General features: G+C 34.6%; 1 protein-coding gene across 3 annotated transcripts in view; it reads right to left on the bottom strand.

Moving 5' to 3' along the window:
• The window catches only part of crb (cell polarity complex component crumbs), a 249,974-nt gene that overhangs the window by 78,576 nt on the left and 149,879 nt on the right, over window positions 1-21,519 (bottom strand). For 2 of the 3 annotated variants that reach the window (XM_081764729.1, XM_081764730.1), the window contains exons 12-15: window positions 17,272-17,425; window positions 10,652-10,876; window positions 7,703-7,939; window positions 6,180-6,260 (exon numbers count right to left, since the gene is read on the bottom strand). In XM_081764729.1, coding sequence (XP_081620855.1) covers window positions 6,180-6,260; window positions 7,703-7,939; window positions 10,652-10,876; window positions 17,272-17,425 — 697 coding nt within the window. The remainder of the gene's footprint in view (window positions 1-6,179; window positions 6,261-7,702; window positions 7,940-10,651; window positions 10,877-17,271; window positions 17,426-21,519) is intronic. The other variant, XM_081764731.1, reaches the window with a different exon arrangement.

The raw sequence follows: 21,519 nt of genomic DNA, 5'->3' as shown, positions 1-21,519 counted from the left end.
TTCTCTTTAAAATATTTTAAAAAGTGTCAATTTCAACTGAAAGTCTCTTACAGACAACTAAGTTTAGTTATACATTGAATACTGAATTTTCATCTAACCCCACTAATAACCTAATTGTAAAACTGTAAGGCAAAACTTTTCGCAGGTAATCTAAATATATTAAAATCAAACCACAATATGTCAAGCGCCAATGCTTGTATCCGACCGCTTCGATTTCATCAGCACTGCTACTGGACAGTTCTAGGACTAACATAATCACTTGTTTTTCATCTCCATATTGAATCAGTCTGTTCGCAGTAAGAGGGAATACAATGGTTAGGAGAGCCAACGAGTAGTAATTTTATAGTTATTCATTACAGTTGGTTTTGCCATAGACAGCATACTGCATTACGTAAAATCACATTACTTTAGACAGATTGAAGAACGACAATGCGTACAGATTTACTTTCTTACGGGATGCAATTCACAGTAAACTTAATGGACTATAGTTCTTTTATCATAACGCTGTTTCACATCAATTAATTAATCTTCTCCTTCAAGTTTTTAGCATGTTGAAACCCAAACCCGAGCTAGAGAAAAAGTGATCGCGTGTCAAAATATAACTTAAGGATCCGTTTCTTAATGATATTTTAGATCATACATATGACCCTGAGTCAGGTTTAGGTACCATGGAAATGTTCGTAGTTCCTTTCTCTTTAAAATATCTTTGAAAAACTTACTTGCAAAATGTAAGTTTTTTTTTTTTTTTCTAGTTACAATTACGCCAAAAGTGATTTAAAATGTGCTTAAAAACCTTAGGTTTCTAGACCCAACTAGTGAATAAACATTTGGGTCTCGTAATACACGCCGCCGTTGTTGTGTAAAATATATATACAAGTATATACACAGTCAGTTTTATAAGTGTGTGTATATTTGTAATACATAATTTTTCCCAAAAGTAATTATGTATAGCACCCATACTCCTGACAGAGAAAGTAAGAAAAGTTTACTAATAATAATGGTGGGAAAGTGCCTCATAAGCAAGCGCTTACCTTGCTTTTGAGAGATTGTCGCAGCCATTTCTGTTTCAGATCCAAAGAAACTCAATATTCACTTATACAAAATGCTAGGAAAAGCTAAATAATCTCTTCTATACATTGTAAATAAGTTTCTTATTGCATTCATTATTTAATCACATATCTATACACATGAATCTACAAAGTATATCAGTAACTTCGTCCATTTTCAACACTACTACTTGTTTCGCCAAACCTTTGGCTCGCTCTACATTACACCTTACAATCGTGCTTAATTAAAAGCTCTAATGGTTTACATTTAACAAATTAATTTATTTTCAACTTGCCTACCAATACTCCAACTCCATACGCTATTCATGCAATATTCAGGGCTTTGTTATACAGGCAAGCGATAGTACAAGCGGTGCCATCTATTAGCACAACTGTTCGTTATTAGGATTAACGTGATGTACAGACTAGACGTTTGCCGTTTATTATTAGGGTTGAAATACAGGATGACTTTTTTTAAAACTCACGGATTTCATTTGGGTCTAGAAAAAAAAATTAAATGAAATCTTTAAGTTTTAATCCCACAGTTATGCCGGTTAGGCTAAAGGAGACGGTGATGATGAAAGATGAATGAAATGGTGGAATGAAGAAAGTGGGAGGAAACGGGATAACCCCGAGAAAACCCACGAGCACGCTGTTTGTCCACCTCAAAAGTCCACACGGCGCGAGCTGGGATCGAACCAGGGACCCCAAGCACCGGAGGTGAACGCTCTACCACTGAGCCACCGCGCCCCCTATTGGTCTAGAATTTCTAACTGAAGTCCGATTTTCATGCGGTTTGTGGAAAATGATCAAGGAAGGATGGGAGATTTATGAAACTATGTTTACTGGTTTAAATTCATCCGGGGTAATATCAAGCACGCCTCAAGAAAAACAGCAAATATTCGCCTGTGTGCCTTACGAGTGGAATGAGGTTTTGGATTTTTGAAGGTAAATTGCAGAATACAAATTAAGTGTTAGTGGTAACACCCATAAATCATATGTTGAATAGTTATAGCCGGTTTCTTGCCACAAACGACGAAGAGATTTCTTGGACGACCAAAGGAGTCGATAACTGACATCTTCCACAACACCCGCCTGCGGGGTCCAATGCTTTCCTGTCTCATCCACAAGCGATTCTGTTTCTTCCAATTTATTCATTAGCGATAATATTATGTTCCTGTCTGGGGCAGAACGTGAGTCAAATTTATTTGTAAATGCCCTTTGCGTACCAACAACAGATTCCGTTCTGCAAAAACTTTTAACGATAAACTCATGTTGCTCCAAATAGTACACTGTTCTCATTCCGTCCTGATCATACTCATACAGTAGCACAGAACTATACAGCACAATTAAGAATACAACAGCCCAGCTTCCTTTCTTATTCATATTAGTGAGGTTGTCATCTAAATAAGAAACCTCAAATCTCCACACCGCATCGCACCGCCCCTCATTCCAATTGTAAGGTACACTGGTGAATATTTGCTGTTTTTCTTGAGGCGTGCTCGATATTACCCTGGGTGAATTTAAAGCAGTAAACATAGCCACATAAATCTCCCATCCTTTCTTAATCATTTGCCATAAACCGCATGAAAATCAGACTTCAGTTAGAAACTCTAGACCCAAATGAAATCCGTGTTTTTTTTTTTTTTTTTTTTTTTTGTTTTTTTTTTAAATCACCCTGAAGTTTTAATATACAGTGGAATCCCGATTATCTGAGTTTCGATTAACCGAGGTTCCGTGTTATCCGAGCTTAATCCAAACAAATAAATCTTTTAAAAACTAGTCTGGTTACAACGATAAGCAGTCTGCAAGCTTTTGTTTCAGTGATCTCTAGACGATGTGAAATCATCTATCATCCTGAAAAGCTGGAAATATATTTCACCAAATAATGATAGCACAAGTATGGCACAAACTCAAGGATCTTCAAATGATGTAGACTTAGATCTCTTTAGAGGCTACAGTGAAAAATTAAGATGTGGGTGATTGGATACAAGACGATGGACAGTATGAACTGTCTAAGGTCATTGTAATTAAGCCACAGATGATAACAATTCGGATGACGAAAATGACAATGAAATGGTAAATGTTGAAAGAATCACTCACACGGATGGTTTGAGCGTGATCGAGAAGGCGCTACTCTAAGTCGAACAGCGAGACGACACGGCACCAGCTGACGTTATGATACTGTAACTAGGCAGTTTAATGAAACACAAAACTATGAAATACTTTTTGTATTGTGTTTTACGTATGTACATGTCAATATCAATATCAAACCTACATTTTATTTACTTATTATAGCTAATTACTTATGGACGTATGTATGTATTGTACTGCATTGTATGTATAATAAATACAGTAATAATAAATAATCTAATAAAGAAATCGTTATACAATAATAAATACTATACAAAATTTTCTATGTATTCATTCGTGTTAACCGAGTTTTTGTTTATTCGAGTTAGATTCGATCCACATTAGCTCGGATAATTGGCACTCTACTGTACTTTCATTTATTGAATTCCAGTTTAAATTTCTCTTTTCAGCATGATTATGTAACAAATGAATTTAGAGTTTAACATGGCATATAAACCATACAAATTTGCAATTATTTTTTTTAAAAAAGCAAGAATAGTTAGCAGCGGAAGTTTGTAGATAGTTAATCAAAAATAATTGTGGACAGAATACACTGTTTTATTATAATAACACTAGTAAATAATATTTCCTAGTAACGACAGTGGTTTGATTATGGAAAACCTCGTTATTACACAAGGATATTGTTTTGTAATTTTATATAGGCACAAAAGCTGCATTTTATATACATTGTGTTTAAATATGTTCCTGCCTCAATCCAAAATAGTCTTGTGTTTGTATACGGCGAAATTCATTTGACAGTAGTGAAAGGTTTCTATTTATAACACATTTAAATCACATCTCTGTTAAGCATATTACTGGAGCCGCAAAAGCATGTTGGTGAGACGGCTATCTACCAAGTAAGCGACCTGGGTTTGATACCGGTTGGGCTGGAATTTTTCCTCATTCTAATGCGCCATTGCCGAGGTTCATCTAGCCTATTTAACATGGGAACCTAGGGAAACCTGGGGAAATAAAGGGAGCCGGAGCTGACTATGTCACCTCCATGCGTGCCGAAATCAAGAAATCGTGGGACGTTAACCTCCACACATAATCCTCGGACTTTCATGATCTGTATCGAAAGGGGTACTTCTAATTTAAATTATTGGAATAAATATGTCATGTTTATAAAATTTTGGTTTCTTTCCATTAGACGACAGTTTTTTTCTCATTCTAATGCGCCAATGCTAAGGTTCATCCAGCCTCTTTAGCATGGGAACCTAGGGCAACCTGAGGGAGTATAGGGGACTCGGGGTGTGGTGTTGACTACGTTAGCTTCATACGCGCCGAAGTCAAGAAAGTGTCGGGACCTTTACCTCTACATATAACCCTCGGGCCTTCATAATCTGTACCGAAAATGGTACTTCTAATTTCAATTATTGGAATTGTTATCTGATATTTATAAAATTTTAGTTGTTTTTTTTTTTCCATTAGACTACTATTTTTTTTTAATCAATTTAGTATCTAAGTCAACTCTATACGTATAATATCTATGGTATTATTTTATTTTATTAAAAACGTGGTAAACTTTGCAATCATACTGTGTGCAAAACAGTTCAGTCGAATGAAAGCTAAGTGCCTCCTAATCTGCTATTGAAAACAAGAATGAACCGTAAGTAAAATAAAAACCTTTTCTTAAACTTTACTTTCCGAACGATCGTGCATCCCGAGATTTCATAAGCGGCCACACAGAGTAAGATATATGGGCGAAGTACTTACATCGAATGAAGAGTAATAGGTAAAGGATTACACACTAAAGTTGTAGTTCATTTGCAAGAGAACTACAGAAGACGTTTATTTCATCGGATGTATTAAGAGATGGGTTGGCTGCTTGGAAATCAGTGTTCCTTTTCACTATCAGGCTATATGAGATATGGACCTACAATTTAAGGTGGAATCCTTGGAAATCAGTGTTCCTTTTCACCATCAGACTATATGAGATATGGACCTACAATTTAAGATGGAATCCTTGGAGATCAGTGTTCCTTTTCACCATCAGGCTATATGAGATATGGACCTACAATTTAAGATGGAATCCTTGGAGATCAGTGTTCCTTTTCACCATCAGGTTATATGAGATATGGACCTACAATTTAAGATGGAATCCTTGGAGATCAGTGTTCCTTTTCACCATCAGGCTATATAAGATATGGACCTACAATTTAAGATGGAATCCTTGGAGATCAGTGTTCCTTTTCACCATCAGGTTATATGAGATATGGACCTACAATTTAAGATGGAATCCTTGGAGATCAGTGTTCCTTTTCACCATCAGGCTATATGAGATACAGACTTACAATTTAAGGTGGAATCCTTGGAAATCAGTGTTCCTTTTCACCATCAGGCTATATGAGACATGGATCTACAATTTAAGGTGGAATCCGAATCACCATAATGGTTAATACTCCCCCATCATAAATAAAACCGAAGGCGTGCGTGCTAGCCACTAGATCACGGGAAGTACTCAGATCGGTAAATAAATAAATAAAGAAAACTGGCTCTACATGGGCACACATGCTTAAAGCACCATAATCAGTAATCCTATCCACCTACCCTCGTAATGGAATATGAAGATTTCCGTTTTTAATGTAATATAAGAAAAAAAATCAGTACCGAACGAATTCGCATAGTTGTCATTAGAATTGACATATACTGTTTCACTGTACAAATACTTATAAAGACGAAGTTACTGAAATACTTTGTACCGAAAGAAATTGCACAGAAAGCATAAAAATACCACAACCGATGTTCGAAAAAAAAGAATATGCATATATAATAATTACAAAGAAGTGTCCACTTAAAATTAAGGAAAGAAAGAAGAAATGCAAGATCGTCCAATACGAAAAGATATTAATTACAATTGATACACTATAATAACAGACATCCGAAGAGCTCTCCAACGAACAAATCGAATTAAACGTTTTATTATGCTGTAATGAAAAAGTATGGATGAAGATCATACAGAAACACGTCCTCTAGAAAGAAAAATTCTCTAGTACTTACCTATGGTGTTTTGACAAATACCATAAATACAAAGTGGCTGTGTAGCGTTGCATTCATCGATGTCATTTTCACAATTCACACCTGAAGAAATTAAACAATGTGTTCACTAATGTATTTATTTCCATTTAAATAGATTAGAATTTACAAAATGCAGAAATGTACACAATTTTTCAAATTATCACTGTATTGCATGCGGTGATAATAATTAGAAAAAATGTAAGCAAAAGGTTAATACTCACCGCAAGAAACAAGCCACTCCTCTAGGAAGTACTTTCGAAGAACATTATCTATATCTTCAGCCTAGGCACACATCGAAAAGGATTTAAGATTTTGCAAAAATATAACACCAAGATTTCAGAAGTTCTTCCTAAATCCATAGAAAAATATGTTACAAATTTTACAGCATTTTTACTGATCCTCAACAAACAAGCGGTGCCTATCGGGTTAAGTGTCAATGTGACCAAATATATACATATAAGTCAAACCAAATGGAATATTGTTCGAATAGCTGAGCTGAGCACATTCGCACATCCAAATTTCGTAGCTTACAACAGTTATTCGGATTGGCATCACATCTCAAAGACAATAACCATAACATTGCTAATTCATGTTTGATAGAGAAAGCAAAAACAACAACTGAACGAAAAATTACAGAAGCCTACGAGAAACCGATACTTAATTTAGATAAAGATGACATAAATGCGATTTGGAGCAGTGTTTTTATTACTCATTTCCATTGTCTAAAAGGTAATGAAAAAACAGTGAACAGTGATAAGTGAGTTACTATTAACATGTTTATTTCCAGTGACAAGAACATTTTTACTTCGCATATTTTTAAATCCTTTTCAACCATTTTTACCCATCCATGTTTCTTCCCTATGTTTTAAATCCTTTCGACGTGTACCTAGGCTGAAAATGAAGATAACTGTTCTTCGAAAGTACTTCCTAGACGAGTGTTTTGATTCTTATGGTGAATATTAGCCTTTTGCTAACATTTTTTCTAACAATTTTTCAAACTTCAAAAATCATGTTCACACAGAAATTGATCTGTTCTGAATTAATCAACATTCTGCATATAACATTTATTTGCATCAGATTTCAGACTTGGTTTAATTAAACAAGTTTCCCAAGTAATTCTGCAAAGAATGTATAATTGAATTAAATTCAATATTTCTACTATAAATTAGTAATTGTAAATATGAGCTTGTGTGAATGCAAGCTTAAACATTTCCTACACAATGTATTATCTAAAATTTCAATTATGAAAAGTAAAGTATTAAAAAGGAATAATAATAATAATAATAATAATAATAATAATAATAATAATAATAATAATAATAATAATAATAATAATAATAATAATAATAATAAACATACTGAGAACGTCAACAAGCACTCGTTAAAATATACACACATCAATAAATTATCAATAAGGTATTCAAGTAAGTTTAAGGTTAGTATTTTGTTATATCACCTGTCAGTATTTCGAATTACGGCACTTGTACCAAAATAAGTATATCTACCTGTAAATCCTGGTTTGCAAATGCACGAATAGTCTCCTTCACCATCTTTGCAGGTTCCATTATTTTGGCAAGGGTTCTCTTGACAGTGGTCAATATCAATGGAACAGTTCTCGCCTGTGAAGCCTTTGGGACACCGACACTCATAAGCATTCACACCATCTACACAGATCTTCCTCTCGGGACACGTCACACCAAAACAATCATTTACGTTGTTCTCGCACCTTAATCCTTCAAACCCTACCGAAACAATAAAAAGAAACATCTGTAAATACTGAAGAAATAGAATATTAGATATAAAACTAAAGGGTAATCTCACAGATTATCTTCGTGCCTCATGACCATTTTTCTCTCAGCGAGTGTGCTATTACTTGACAGTTACTAGAAAGATTTAGCGTCGGTACAATATCAGTAAATTGCATTGTCACCTTGAAACTAACAACGCTATCACACCCGGTGAAAATAAATAAAAAATAAATTTTAAAAATTTGGGAACAGATCTTACCAGACCAGATGACGTAATGACAAACTTATTTTTTCGTGAACTTTTGGTTTTTCTGATGGTAGGGAGACTGCCTCAGAAAACGAAGGCATGCAAGAAATGTCAGATTTCAGTTTGGATGAAAAAAAAATGCCATAACAATTTTCACACGAAGAGAAGAAACAGAGGCATTAAGATATGTGGCTGGATATATTGAAAATAAATGGAAAAACTTCGCTGCTACAAATATATGGATTCGTATAATCCAATTGTATAATGGATAGAGGTGGCTTCAGGTGGTGATCTCGTTTCATTTTCTTCCGGGTGGATAGAAGGAATTAAAAAAAAAAAAAACCGTGAAATTATATTTTGAAGGTTTTACAAGAGAACTGTGAATTGAAAAAAGAACTGACTGACCGACTGCTTCACATCCTAAGGAAAACATTTCCAAATTAAGATCCAATCATGTTGAAAGTATTCGCTAAAAGTACGACATTACTCAGAATTCGATTTTTGAATAGAAAAACAATGTGAGTATGTATTATATCTGTATATAGTGTTTTTTTTTTTTCTGCTATGCTACAACACTGGTTTTGCATACGATATTTGTCCGTGCACCACCGCGGTGTTATCACACTACCGTCGGAGAAAGTGGCTACACAGAAACAACGACTTATGACAGAGTCTGTAAAAGCGTTGGTTATGAGCGTACCTAAATAATTACGTAACATTGAAACTATTATTAATCAAGTTGTACGAGTAATTAATTTTCCCAACAACTAATTACACAAAGGTGGTAATTAAAAAAAATCTTTTTTTTAAAAAAAAAAAAAAGCCGACAGAATATTAAAATGAAATAAAAACTAAGTTTCCAAGAAAACTCACTTATACCGTGTTTCTCTCAGCATAGCGCACATGGAAAGACGAAAATTTGAAGAATGAACTAAAACTACCACTAAGACACTTACGTTCTAGGGTAATGTCATCAAGAAAACTATTCATAGTCTTTAAAAAATCCAACTCTCAATTATCTTGCCAAAGATTAACACACTTACTGTAAGAGAAAATGACCTCGAAGTGTTAAAAATTGTCAGGCTTACGCGGTACAATATGATTAAAAAGAAAAGAATTCTAAAAATAGACTTCATAGTAACTGCATATGAAAATATATAAAACATACATACGAGCTTCCTATGACCAAAAAAAGAAACTGTACAGTTATCTGCGAGTAGGTATCACTTCTTTATTTATTTATTCATTCATTTATTTTTGTTCAGTTTATGTATTCTTGGTGTATTTTCATGATGTCTAAATATGTAATTCTTCAAAACTTATTCTATTTGTGTATTTTAAATATTTTCATGCGTAAGTTTGGCAACGAAACATTTTGACGTTCTGCGCTAGCATGAGATTCAGCCCCTAAAACTATTTCCGTAAACATACAATAATAATTGGATAAAATGTAAAACATAACACGAAAAATGGTCATATAATATCCATATTCTGTAATGAGATAACTACTTGTAAAATAATTTATGCTTGTAAGTAAAAATTTCATAAAACAGCACAGGAGTAGCAAAATTTACCAGCAAGCGCCATCTTGCGTACTCATCTTAAAACTCATCAAGTTTTCCTTTTATAAATTGCTTTTTTAGATAAAATACATAACCAAAAGAAATAATATCTTATGTTGTAGCTGACGCATAACTCTATTTTATAGTGCAATACTTATAATGTGTGGCATTTCGTTACGTATTGGTTAAGGTAATGAACTAATGCCTATACTGACTTCCGGATGGTGATCCACATTAATAATGTATAATTTATATTATACTTTTCATGAAGTACTAAAAACGTTTGGAGACATATGGATGAAATCTTCTGAAGTTCCTCTAGTTTGGTTTGCAGTTTTCTCAATCGAAGTCATTAAAATTTGAAAACTATACTATATGAATTTTTAAAATTCTCTTTTCAAGATTAATTGCTATATTCTGTGGGAAACTTATAAAATTTTGTAAAAGTTGTTTACAACAATAAGTTCTATGAATGCTTGTATCATATTCAAGTAGCATATTGTCTAGTCTTCTTAACTGTTCAGTGTCCAAAATTTTACTTTCACCAGTATATGGAATTTTTTATACAAAACAATAGTATACTAACTTATCTGTAACGTTCCTCCAGTACTTTTTAGTTTATATTTTAATTGAGCTATCGGTCAATCTTCCTCAGGACAAAGAGCTTAAATTAGTTTTCTATACAGATCTTCATATAGTTGTAACTTGTTACTTCTGCACAGCAAAATAAGGTAAGCCTTTGCCCTGAGAAAAACTGACCAATAATTCAATTAAAACATAGGCTAAAAAGTACGTATTGGAAGAACATTTCAGCTGAGTCAGAATACTATAATTATTGCATTGTGTTTCATACAATTATAAAATATTTTTTAAACAAAACTTATCGACAAAATTTACCTGAAATACATTCACAATAGTATTCGCCCTTAGTAGGTTTCGGTACACAGGTGCCATTATGAAAACAGGGAGCAGATGAACACGAATTATATTCACTTTCACAGTTTTCGCCCATGTAATCCTGAGTGCAATTGCAAGAGTAGCCATTAACACGATCAATGCAGGATCCTCCATTTTGGCATGGGTTGGATGCGCATTCATCGATGTTGATTTCGCACAAATTTCCTATAAAAGAAAATTATATTGAAATATATTATTTAAAAATTTCATCAGTCATCAATGCGAAATATGAATACAACATGCAAATATGTGTTATGGTTTGTTAATTACAGAAATGGAAAGTATTACAAAAGAAACATGTTGAAGTTAAGTACAGGGATTATAAAATGCATTAGAAGCATTACCAAAAAGTTACTGAATTATTTTTTTTTAAATAGAAACAAATCAGGACCGAGTAAATCCTGCTCATGCTGAATAACCTTAATATTCTGGAGTTTCCCACAGTTTCCCGTTAAGTACATATCGAAATAGTATCTTAAGCTAAAGTTTCAGTTATGTTCGTAATTCTTTTTACGGACTGCCGTCACAAATATGCAATCGTCAAGGGTGATAAATGTGCGTTTACATGCTACTATGTCTAAATCGAAATACTTACAATAAATTAAAAACAGAAACACTATAAACTTATATATGAAAAGGTTGTTATTGTTTATGCATTTTTTATTTCCTTGTTTCTGTGAACGTTTCTGAACAAGTTGTTAGGGTCATTAACTAGGGATGTACTTGAACCTGAACCCACAAAGTGGGGGTGATGTATATATTTCCTGAAAGCTTGAGTCAAGATAAGATCAAAACCGGTTACCAAAATTGGGGAGGTCTCATGTATTCCGCTTGAGGCAGCACGTTACTTATTGTTATTAAAATCTTTAAACGTGTCCATAAGTCTGTTGCAACCCCGAAAAATCTGAAACGGTAAGACAGATATGAAAATAGAAAAACATGTCTTCCATCATTTCAAAAGTACAACGTATGAAAGTAAAATAAATTTTCCCAGGGTCCCCCGTAGGGTCCTAGACGGGGTCCAACTCAAAAGTTTTAAATGGAAAGGGGGATCAATTTGCATATCGTATGAAAGCTGGTGCTAAATGAAAGAAGTCTAGGCTCTCTACGATAAGCTTGTGCAAAATAGCGGTGGGTCAAAATATCAACACAATCTTCATTGCAAAGTCTATGGCCACTTGTATGAATCTGAAACGGTGGGATAGGTGTAGAAACAAAAACACGGATACGTCATTATTTGAAAAGTATAATGATTCAAAGTCAAAAAAATGTCCCAGGGTGCCTCGCAGGGTCCCACTCAAAATGTTGAAATGGAAAAGGGGTTCAAGTTGAGTACCATATGAAAGCTGATGTTAAGTGAAAGAAGATGAAACAAGTCTCGACTCTTGATGATGAGCCTGTGCAAAATGGCGGTGGGTCAAATCAACAGATCATGTGACCAGAAAGGATGCAGAAACGCTTTCAAAATTTTAACTGGAAACCCAAGCGGAGAAAAGACCATTAGGAAGATCTGGGCACACATGGGAGGACAATATTAAGATGGTTCTAGCAGAACAAGAATACAAAATAGAAACTGGTTTTAGTTGGCTAAGGACAGAAGTCAATGCAGAGCTCTTGTGAATGCGGCATTGAATCTTCGAATTCCATAGGCCATAGAATTAGTTATTTATTTCCTTGCAGACAGATGAGTACACAATGAGCACAAACACATTCTGTAGATAATGTTGACCTTCTAAGTTACAGTTACAAAATATTAAGCTAATGGTGCTTCTAAGTTTTTGAATATTTAGGTTTTAAAACACAGGAAAATAGTGTACGTCAAACAGTTCACACTACATTATATTTAAACTTGTTTTAAGCAAAACCAGAGAAAACGTTAGGATAAGCTGCCTATCGAAAGGGAAATGAACAAATGTCCACACACATAAAAGCCACAAGTTGCTGCAACATAGATAAAAACTAACTAAATCTTGCATTTAAGTTTCTTCTATTTTGAGGAATATCTTCTATGAGTTTCGCTCCTTAATCACTAATCCAACTCACTAGTCAAAGAAAAACAGAAGTGTGTGTTGTCGAATTTGTCTTGGGCAAACAAACAAAAAATCAAAATACGTAGTATATGGGTAGTGCGGCGATTCTTACTTAAATGTACCACATGGATATCATGTTTTAGTGTGTTTCGAAAATATTTTAGGAAAGTTGTGACTACTATTACACGAAAATATCCTTCTGTAGAGCGTACTTGAAATTTCATATTCAGGTTTAAAGTATTTTCCAGCATGCAAGTGACAAAAGTAATTTAAAACATATGCATCTATCGATATATTTACTAATACATAAGTTATGTTTCATAAACAATCGTTTAAAACAACAAAGATAGAAAAGATTAACTGAAAGGATACGCACTGCGCTTTTTATCTGCTTTTAAAATTCCCGCACATGGCATTTACCGCGAAATTTAAACGGGTGATGCAAAGGGTTAAGAAATTACCTACTAACTAGCAAGACTTTAAGAAATTAATAACTATTAAAACTAACATTTTAAGAAATCTGTACGTTCATCGTCACAGAAACAAAATCCAATCAAATTTAAGCCAAATTTTAATGTTTCTTTCTTTCTTTTTTCTTTTTCGTATCCATTTGCTTTCAGTTGTTCCCATGTTTTGTTTCTTTTACTCATCTACATCTGTGTAATAAGGTGACCACCAACATCATTGTAAACATATATGTCTGCAAAATATGTTTGGTACACTCGTCCGAAAACACTGTGTGCACTTACTGTCTTGGGCCATAGCCATTATTTCTGTAACCAAAATCTCCCTTCGACTCTACAGAGTTTCGTAAACTACTACTTTTTAAATAGATTAAATCTGATGATCGTGTTGATCAAGGAACTAGACCACCTCAGCCTATATCTTCCCTAGAATGTTAATATGATTAAAACTGATAGACGGTGAGTTGTCCAATATGCATGGCTCTACATACAGGGCATATGACTATTACTTCACCATTTTATAAATCAATTTGGAAATATTTGCATTCGCTCTACTCTTTTGTTTGATTCATTATATAAGAACAACATTGTCAGATACTAACCTTTAACTTATTACTGAAAATATAATTCCATCGAACAAGAAAGTTTGAAAGCAAGAATCTTAGTCAATTCCTTACCTGTTTCTTGTTTTGTATGTAAACAAGTTCTTTAGACCTTTATAAAACAATAATTAATCAATAAAAGTCACATTTACCAGATTCAGTCAAAATGCAGCTGAACGTGTATGTACGAAACTTTTTCTTCAAACCTCACAGACATAAGCAATGTTTCCAAGAATTGTTACAATTGTTACATATAAGCTTAACTCTCATTAATAGTAATTCATACTGACAATCACTGACTATGTCGTTCGTCAAATAATGAACAAACACTCATGTCCAGAAGCTACGGGATTTATTTTATTTATTTATTTATCTATTACTTTTCGAAACCCCGAGACATCATGGCAGAAAATGTGATTTTGTGGATGCCAGAAAATACCATTCCTCACACAAATGACGTAAATTGTACTCTACGAGCTTGATTGATCATTAGCGGATGATGCATGCAAAGCCAGCGTGGTAGTGAAATGTTACGTACAGCGTGATTTAGTTGAGTATGAGCATATCAAATTTTATAGGAAACATACTGGATAGCACAAGGGAGACATCTAGACATTATATGTGGTTTTCATAGGAGCTTTAGAAATGAGGCAAAGTCAATGAGCTGTGAGTGTATGTTGAACGTGGCTCGTAATCCAACTTTGCGATTGTGGGAAAGGCCCCAGGAGGGCGAAATCATTCGAAGAAAATGAAGCAGGCCACCCACATACCAACACTGCGCGAGGACCGCTATCTGGCATTAAATGCCCGATGACGTCTAACCTGCACTACATCTGCATTAGTACTTCTCGTCCTTAGAGCAGCCTCTTGGCCCTATGTCTCCCGACAAACTGCATATCATCGACTACACAAAAGTGTCCTTTTATGCAAGATCACCCATATAGGTATTCCACTCATACCATGATACCGTCAAAACTGCTTAACATGAATCTAGTCTACAGTGAGTGAACTCAAGAACAGACAGGTGGAGTACTCTTCACTAACGAGTTCCGCTTGAGTTTGGAGAGTGATTCTCTACGTCTTCATCTGACAGAAACCAAGGACAAGTTATGACCTTGCCAATTTTGTGGAACAAGATTGTTATGACGGTGCCGAATTATGGTCTGCGGTTGCATCATGTTAGGGGGACAGACATCTCTGCATGTGTTCCCGCAAAACACACGTGACGGATATGATATATCGGGATATTATACTGTAACAATGTGCAAACACACTAAAACGTGATATCCGTGTGGTGCATATGGCCATACGTTTCGTGTAATCGGCAATAATGTCCATCCATACAGAACGTACATGGTCAGAGAAATAACTGAAAACACAGGATAGGTTTGGAGTGTCCACTACGCTCCCCGGATTTTAATCCGATTGAATATTTCATTTCATTTCATTTGTTTACTCTTTCTAACTAATACACGGTGTTTGGAGGGTTAAGTTCACATGCCCAAATTATTTGTATAAGATTATATACAAAAACATAATATGATTTACAGTAGTGATAACAAATATAGGAAAATATGGGTCTAGGATGCCTTGCACGTCGCATTCCAAACTGATATTCATCACTCCGGACTCTGGGTGAACTCCGACAGGTGTATACGTACGAGTAAGATGCATTACAACAGGAGCTGCTGGATGGCCTCATCCACAGTGTGGGTATAGGCTGTGCAATCTGTACCGCTGTTCAGTGAGACCACACCTCATACTGAGCGTTTCTTCCGACATCAAACAGGATCAATCTGTAATCGACAGGATGAACCCATACAAGGTTCCTTGGGTGAATTGCAGTCATTATTTGCTACGTTTCTGTGTCGTTTCACTTCGCTGTGGTCAATGGGAATACAATTCCGCAGATTGGCATCGATCCATCTCCATTCGTGTTACCACTTTCTCAGATGTTTCCTGGGTACGAGTGTAGTTCATATATACAGAAGGTGATCGAGTTATATCCGACGATTTTCTAAGCGTACTACGCTACTTATCTTATGGAAATCCATGCCTCCAATCTTCGGGTCATTTCTTCGGATCACCAGCATGATCAACTACCACCCGACACTGGAATTTCCATGGAAACGAACTAAGTTGGGTCACTGGTATTGCAATTCCATCCCCTTCTTTTTTTCCAGGTTTTCCATAGGTCAATAACGATGATTTTGTAGATGTCATACTAATAGTCCAAATGCACAGAAATTCATTGGGCTGGTGTCAGGGGTTTCACAAAAAAAGTCATGAAAGGGAATAACAATGATTCCAGTTTCTTGCTTCATGTCATGATAAAGCCGGAGAGTATGGGAGAGTGATTTGTCATTGTGAATCTATAGCTGCTTCTTATTGGCTTTGTACAAATCAGGGATATGCCTTTGATAGAGTGGGGTCACATCCGGTTTTGTCTACCTTACGCACCTCCCACAGAGGTAAGCCTCGATACATCCGTTATCCGAGATGTCATGGTACGTATTTGCCCGGATGTTGTCATTACGCGAGTTACTTGTATGCTTCATTCAATGTGACAATAGACCTTCATTTTGAACCTCCCCCTCTACTCCAAGTGTATTTTATACAGTTTATATTCACTAACGTGGCACTTGTGAAGGTTGTGAATCTGTAGATATATTGACTGACAATAGTCTGCGCTAGATTTTACCTTTGGGCCATGTCACGTTGGGGTGATGAGTTCTCCTGGTCTGCCAATCGACAAACTATACGAAGCACCTCAGGGATACTTTGCTTGTAACCTCGAATGGGACTCCTCTTGCTGGTAAATATTTCTACACGGGCACTATTCGTGTTTTCCCAGTCACAATACTTTTAGCTTGGTCACTCCGATAGTTTTCCAACACTATTTCAGTATTCAGTTGTACGGAAAATGTGCGTGGAAAACGGTTCATTTTCGGCGGCATTTCATTAGCACCAACATTAAACTCCGGCACCTACAGCATGAGACACCACACTGATAACGACACCAGTTCCATGTTTCAGGCGCAACTATAGAGGTGACAGCAGCGTTTTCAAACCGGTCGGATATAAACCGATCACTTCTGTAAATGAATATGACTTATTTCAAAGAATACTAAATTTATCACACGTCAATGAAAAGGAATCCTTGAGAGGTAAGTTCGACTCAGTCCGAGAATTCATCTTGTTGTTCTCCTCTAAAGGAGCAAGCAAATTCAACTACCTGTGAACTGCCTAATAAAATAATATTAGATACGTCCAGAAATCTTTGACTCAACCTGGAGTAATAATTGTACAACACGTAAATAAAAAATAAAAAAAAAGGACTGCTGAAATGAAAAAAAAAGAAAAAAGAAAAACATAAAAGTAAATTCCTTCACAAAATTTAGGGAAAATATTTTTTTTTTTATGTGCACACATAGTAGAACACAAGGAACACAAGGGCACTATACCTCCAAAGCCTGGTGGACACTTGCAAGCAAATGCATTTGTTAAATCTATGCAACTCCCTCCATTTCGACACGGGTCGGATTGGCATTCTGGGACGTCCAGGTCGCAATTATTTCCCATCCAACCTGCCTTACATTTGCAGAAGTAACCCCCAGGCTAAAACAAACATTGTGCACTGAATACAAAGAAAAAAAATACACAAAACACACAAACACCTCAAAGCGCTGAACCAAAACGATCAATTTTAATAGTGAAAACGAACACAAACACAATTCAAAAAGAATTTGATGCTCTGATTTTCTTTTTAATGTGAAAGAAGAAAGAAGTAATTTGATACATGCATATTTTCACCAAACCATTAATGTGCATATTTCCCAAAAATAATAACAGCCAAATTTAGTTCTTTGACAGGACACTGCAATGGAATTTAACAATCGACCAGAAAAGTGTAACTATTTAATATAAAATAAGTAATGTGTTGGCTTCTAAAAATACTAATAAACTGTAAAATAAATGTATAGAGCAATTAAATTTCAAGTGGCATTGATATTTTGAACTGCAATATAATTTATTGTCAGAAAACTATACAGGATTAAGCTATGTGAAAGCTTAAACTAACGTATTATTTTTTTAAAAATACGAAAACAAAATACTGATTGATATATTTTTATATGTTCACTATAAAACTCCAAAATGTATTCAAGATGTTGGACAAAACAATTTACTTTTCCCAGTAACAAGTTTCGTGCCAATGTGCAATGTCTATACCAGTGGTTCTCAACCGATGTGTCGCAACAGACTGATTGTCACGCAGTCCCCTAAGGTGTGTCGTTAAATTTTAGAACTTAAAAATCACAAAGAATTTAATAATAATAGTTCAAATGCAGACAGATTGTACCAGTCAACACCTCTACCGGTAGCAATAATGCTCAGTGCTACATAGACTTATTATAAAAACTAATTGATTTTACTATTATAGTAGATATTATTATTATTATTATTATTATTATTATTATTATTATTATTATTATTATTATTATTTATAATAAAAATATCAAACAAGCGTGCCGCGATGTCCTAGATGTTCAGTAAATTGTGTTGTCAGTCAAAAAAGATTGAGAACCACTGGTCAATACTACGAATTCTCTCTCTCTTTATCAATCTCTTTAAAAGTAAAAGTTATACATTTAGAACTTAAACACACATTAAAGACATAAATTAGGCTCTATACATTATACAATAGGCTTTGCAAGTTAGAATAAGAACAATATATGACTAACAGAATACGACTTAATATTATAACATACTCATTTTTGCACGACAAATATGTATATACATGTGCGAAGAATAAAGAACATGCGAGAAGTTCAATAAACATTTTCCTAGTCCATCTTCAATGAGCGTACGAGAATGAAATTGTACACAAATACGCGTCTCTACACACATGGGACACAGCATTCAGTATGCCCTGCCGCACTGACAATTATTTATATTAAGATGTGTGAGCATGGGACCTATGAAACACAGGAGATATGATCAAATTTCTTTCCAGAAAAGTAAACGCTGTAGCAAATGTTGAAGCTCTTAATGTTTTATGGAGAATAATATTATAAAGAGCGGGAACACCATAGTATAGTGGTTAGTGCGTTGGACTCATGTCTGCGTGGTCCCGGGATCAATTCCCGACCGGGGCGTCCACCCAGCATCGTGAGGCAAACTGGGGAGTCACGTGAAAACAAGACGTGACGGCCACTAGGTCTAGAAAGCTCCTCATGCGCCTGTTAGGGATAGGGCGTCGCAGAGCGCTGACCATCTGGCGACGTAGTTCAGCCGGTTGCTAACGGATGGCGCTGGAGCAGGCTTAGGCCCACAAAATGAGCTGTTACGCCATGTGGGTTTTGGTCAATATTATAACGCATTGCTATCACATCAATTCAAATATGGTCAGATTTCGATGGAAATGGCTCCTATTCGTCAACTACTTGTAAGCCACATTGGTACAGGAAATTACTATCCACATAAAGGCCGCTATTTCAGATCACCAACGTCGTAGTATTATTCGTGAACCAGTTGACTGAACCAAGAGTATATTAATAAGATACATGGCGGAAAAATCATCAAGGGAATCAGCACCTACAAAAAGTATCTGCGTTGTGGATTTCCCATTTGCCCACTCATTTCCAGAATGTGACAGTGTTAGGTGCTACCACAAGATTTTGGCCAGGAAAGCCTAAAAGATTGTTTGTCAGACTGGTTTTATAAGATTCCTAGCACTCACGAAGGCATGTGTCTAATCCTAAGTTGTCATGAGTTGCTCAAAGTCTTCTGGAACGAGCTACATATGATGCTCTATGAAAAATAAAACATTTTCTATTATACTTCATTTGCAGTGAATTACGAGGAAGCATTGAATATCATTGGCGCCGCATATTCACAAGAAAAAAAGTACATAGCAACATTTGAGAAATATATCACTGCAATACAGAATAAATGGAAAAAGTTCTTATGACTACGAAAATGTTTGATATTCCCGAATTCCTTTCCTAAAATCATTTCTCAAAAATAAATTTCATGGATAACTATCCCGAGATTATTAGGTACAGACTTGGCTCCAATTATGGTTATCAAAATTCTCGGCAAACAAGTCTTATACTGATTAAAATGTTTGGAAAAATTTTACTTGGCAGATTTGCAGAAATGAGCTAATAATTGCACTTCTCCACACACTGGAAGTAGATCAAGTCAAATATTTATTGAACATTCTACTCGCAACATTCTACCAAGAAATACAGCGAAGAAAACTTTTATGCTCTATAAATTTAGATAGCTTATCCTTTTGATCCTAATTGTACACCAAATTTACACGTACAGTTTCAATAATGGCTATTACACAAATAATAAAAAAAAATCCATTTTATAACAGACCCAACATAGATCAGAAATGGAATTTGAAACGAAGAAAAACGACTATTTTCTATTTATTTTATTTTATTTTATTTATTTATTTTTAGACTCAATTCCAAAGTTCATTTGTTACATCGTCTGGATACATTGTTGCCAGGTCGTTTCGAGATAGAAACTATGAAGTTAACGTATCTACATAACACAAACGAATGTATAATACGTAGACGAATGCAAAAATAGATGTCTCAAACGTAAAAATTCATCAAATGTCTGTACAGATTTAATATAATTTATATTCAGATTTTTTTAAAAAGCTGCGAGCTCCCCTGTTTTGTAACGTATTGGTTAACTAAATTCCAAACGCTTTTTAGCATAAGCTAGCATCAAGATAGCAGTTCAAGCTACCAGAAATTAAGCTGACAGGTTTCATTAAGAGGATATTTACTCTACTAGAGGATACTATTTATTGATATTTCGTGCGTATACCTCGTATCAGTCACTTAGTTTAGTGTAGAAGAATACACTATGAAACTTCGGTTGTTAAATAGAAGGCCTATTATTAACGTACTCTGTTTATTTTTATTTTTATTAATTAATTAATTTATTTATTTTTTAAACTGTGGAAATCTACTTTCTAAAGCAGCTGAATTCTAAAGGCACAACCAAATTGAAAATTTATTCGTACAAAAATATCCTGAAGCAATTAATGCATTAAATATTAAGACACGTGACATATTTGTCAGACTTAATTAGTCAGCTTTAAAACAGCTTCCAAACAGCTTTAGTCTTCATCTAATATCCATTAGATACGAATTCCATTCAATCATTAGAACTATTTATACAGGAATGAAATATTTTATTCTGAAATAGTATTTACAAAAATTTCACTGTTTTTCCTTGCCTAGAAATTATGTTTCATTTTTAATTTCAATGTGTTAATCGTGTAGTCCATAATACAAGAATACAATACCAACACATTTTGTTTTTTCTTTTCTTTCTTTTTTTTTTTTTTTTTTTTTTTTTTTTTTTAATTTAAGAGATTTTAATCTACAGCAAGCTTAATATTTTTCTCAGTAACAAATGACACTTCAACCGATCTCTTAGCATTTTATATATTTCCGAAAATTTCTTATTCATCTGAATTTCATTTTTTGTTTAGTTTAATGTCTAAATTTTAAAGGTTTTGATTGACATATTTTAATTGATGCTTTTCAACCAAATTATTTTGTAGATATTTTTCCTTGTTTCAAATTCTGTTATATTCAAAAACTTAAGAAATGTTTCTTCCCAGTAACTTACATATTATTACAAATAAGAATACATACATACATAAACACACACACACA

This window comes from Thermobia domestica, chromosome 7 (assembly GCF_964235325.1).
Source record: "Thermobia domestica chromosome 7, izTheDome1.hap1.1, whole genome shotgun sequence".
Classification (NCBI taxonomy): domain Eukaryota; kingdom Metazoa; phylum Arthropoda; class Insecta; order Zygentoma; family Lepismatidae; genus Thermobia; species Thermobia domestica.
Note: the sequence above shows the minus strand (reverse complement) of the source record. Positions and strands in the feature narration are given on the sequence as shown.